Raw genomic sequence first — 1433 nt, 5'->3', positions numbered from 1 at the left:
GGGCATTCTTCAAATCCTCTGCATTTTTCTGTACAGCCTTAGAATCTGAGTAGCCACCATAGGAAGTGACATAAGCACAAAATTTCTTTAGAGTGGAAATAAAAACATCTTTGCTGGAGGGTTCAATTGGGTTTCCTTGATATTTAAAGGGAACAAAAAAATTGATAGTGAAGTTGCTCTTGCAGAAGGGTCCTTGTCCCGCTTGAAGCTCAACAGCCACTGGTGCAGTCATGTCTATTTTCTTTTTCTGAACATTGTCACCTTGAATGTAATCGAAGAGACGCATGAAACCCATCCTGACTGCCTCATCAAAGTCAAAACCTTGAAAAGAAAGAAAGAAAGAAAGAAATGAAAGATGAACCGTTGATGATGTGAACAGGCTTTGCGTGACATGTAAGGACCAATAGATTGCGTGATATTCTTGAGCACTATCATAATACCAGAAAAACCCTAAACACCGACAAATTGGGGGAGAAAAAAAACCAAAGGTTTGTTGAGTTTGAAATAAATAACTTGTACCTGCGACGACGGTTGACGCCCACTTGTAATCCTCTAAGTAACAGCGTAGTTCATATGTGTCCGTTTTGTTCACTGTCTTGAATTGCGGACACTCTAGTCCGTGGCAGAATGCGGGCTCTGCTTGATCTGGAAGAGGTTTTGCTTGAGCCGAGGAGAAAACAATAAGAGCTAGCACAACGGATAAGGTCTGCATCTAAAGGATAAAACGGCCAGTTTTGAAACAACTAGTGTTACGTAACGGCAAGAACTTTACTTTGCTTGAGTTGAATCGCTACGTTTTCCGTGAAAAAAAAAAAAGAGAAAAAACAAGCAAACTCTACTACGTACACTGAAAAACGAATTAAGAGTTATTTAAAGCTCCTTATCGGTGGTTTTATTGCTTGAAAACTACAGATAGTTTAAAATTACCTGAGTGACAGCTGTACAGTACGTAGTTAGCACATATGTCGCTGTGTGAACATGTAACTTTGTGCTTTTTCATTAACTCAAGTAGCACATTTTGGAGGTAGTGTTTATGCTCACCTTCGTCCTTTGCTGTAATGAAAAATAACGGTAGTTCTTCACTGGTGAGCTCTCTTCATCCACTGCAACACCAAACAACGACATGAACCCCCCCTCAATGCACGGCGGATAATAGCGACTGCGTCATACTTGTCACAAAAACGTGGCATGACTGGTGACAACGAAATTTACGCGTGCACCATACACGTCATCATCACATCCCGAGCAAGATGGGCCCAAATTAATTTCATAAATCCCAAATTTGGAGGAAGTAGGCTTGCGTGAATTTTAATCTAGTGCATTATCGGGTGTACGATTTGCCTTCCCCAGTACAAAACTTTTCTTATTCAATGAAATGCAAATAAGTTGCGGGGTATTCTGCAATTTAGCCGAGCTTTTCTATCTATTCTGGG

General features: G+C 40.5%; 1 protein-coding gene across 2 annotated transcripts in view; it reads right to left on the bottom strand.

Annotated features, from left to right (window-relative positions):
• LOC138025295 (heme-binding protein 2-like) overlaps positions 1–1195 on the bottom strand; it is a 1733-nt gene extending 538 nt beyond the window's left edge. The window contains exons 1-3 of one of the 2 annotated variants that reach the window (XM_068872533.1): positions 1042–1195; positions 520–712; positions 1–321 (exon numbers count right to left, since the gene is read on the bottom strand). The exon at positions 1–321 is cut by the window's left edge and continues 538 nt beyond it. In XM_068872533.1, coding sequence (XP_068728634.1) covers positions 1–321; positions 520–712; positions 1042–1125 — 598 coding nt within the window. In that variant the 5' untranslated portion in view covers positions 1126–1195. Of the gene's footprint in view, positions 322–519; positions 713–927 lie in introns of both variants that reach the window. The other variant, XM_068872537.1, reaches the window with a different exon arrangement.
• Positions 1196–1433: the final 238 nt, after the last annotated feature.

This window comes from Montipora capricornis, chromosome 2, assembly GCF_036669925.1.
Source record: "Montipora capricornis isolate CH-2021 chromosome 2, ASM3666992v2, whole genome shotgun sequence".
Classification (NCBI taxonomy): Eukaryota; Metazoa; Cnidaria; class Anthozoa; order Scleractinia; family Acroporidae; genus Montipora; species Montipora capricornis.
Note: the sequence above shows the minus strand (reverse complement) of the source record. Positions and strands in the feature narration are given on the sequence as shown.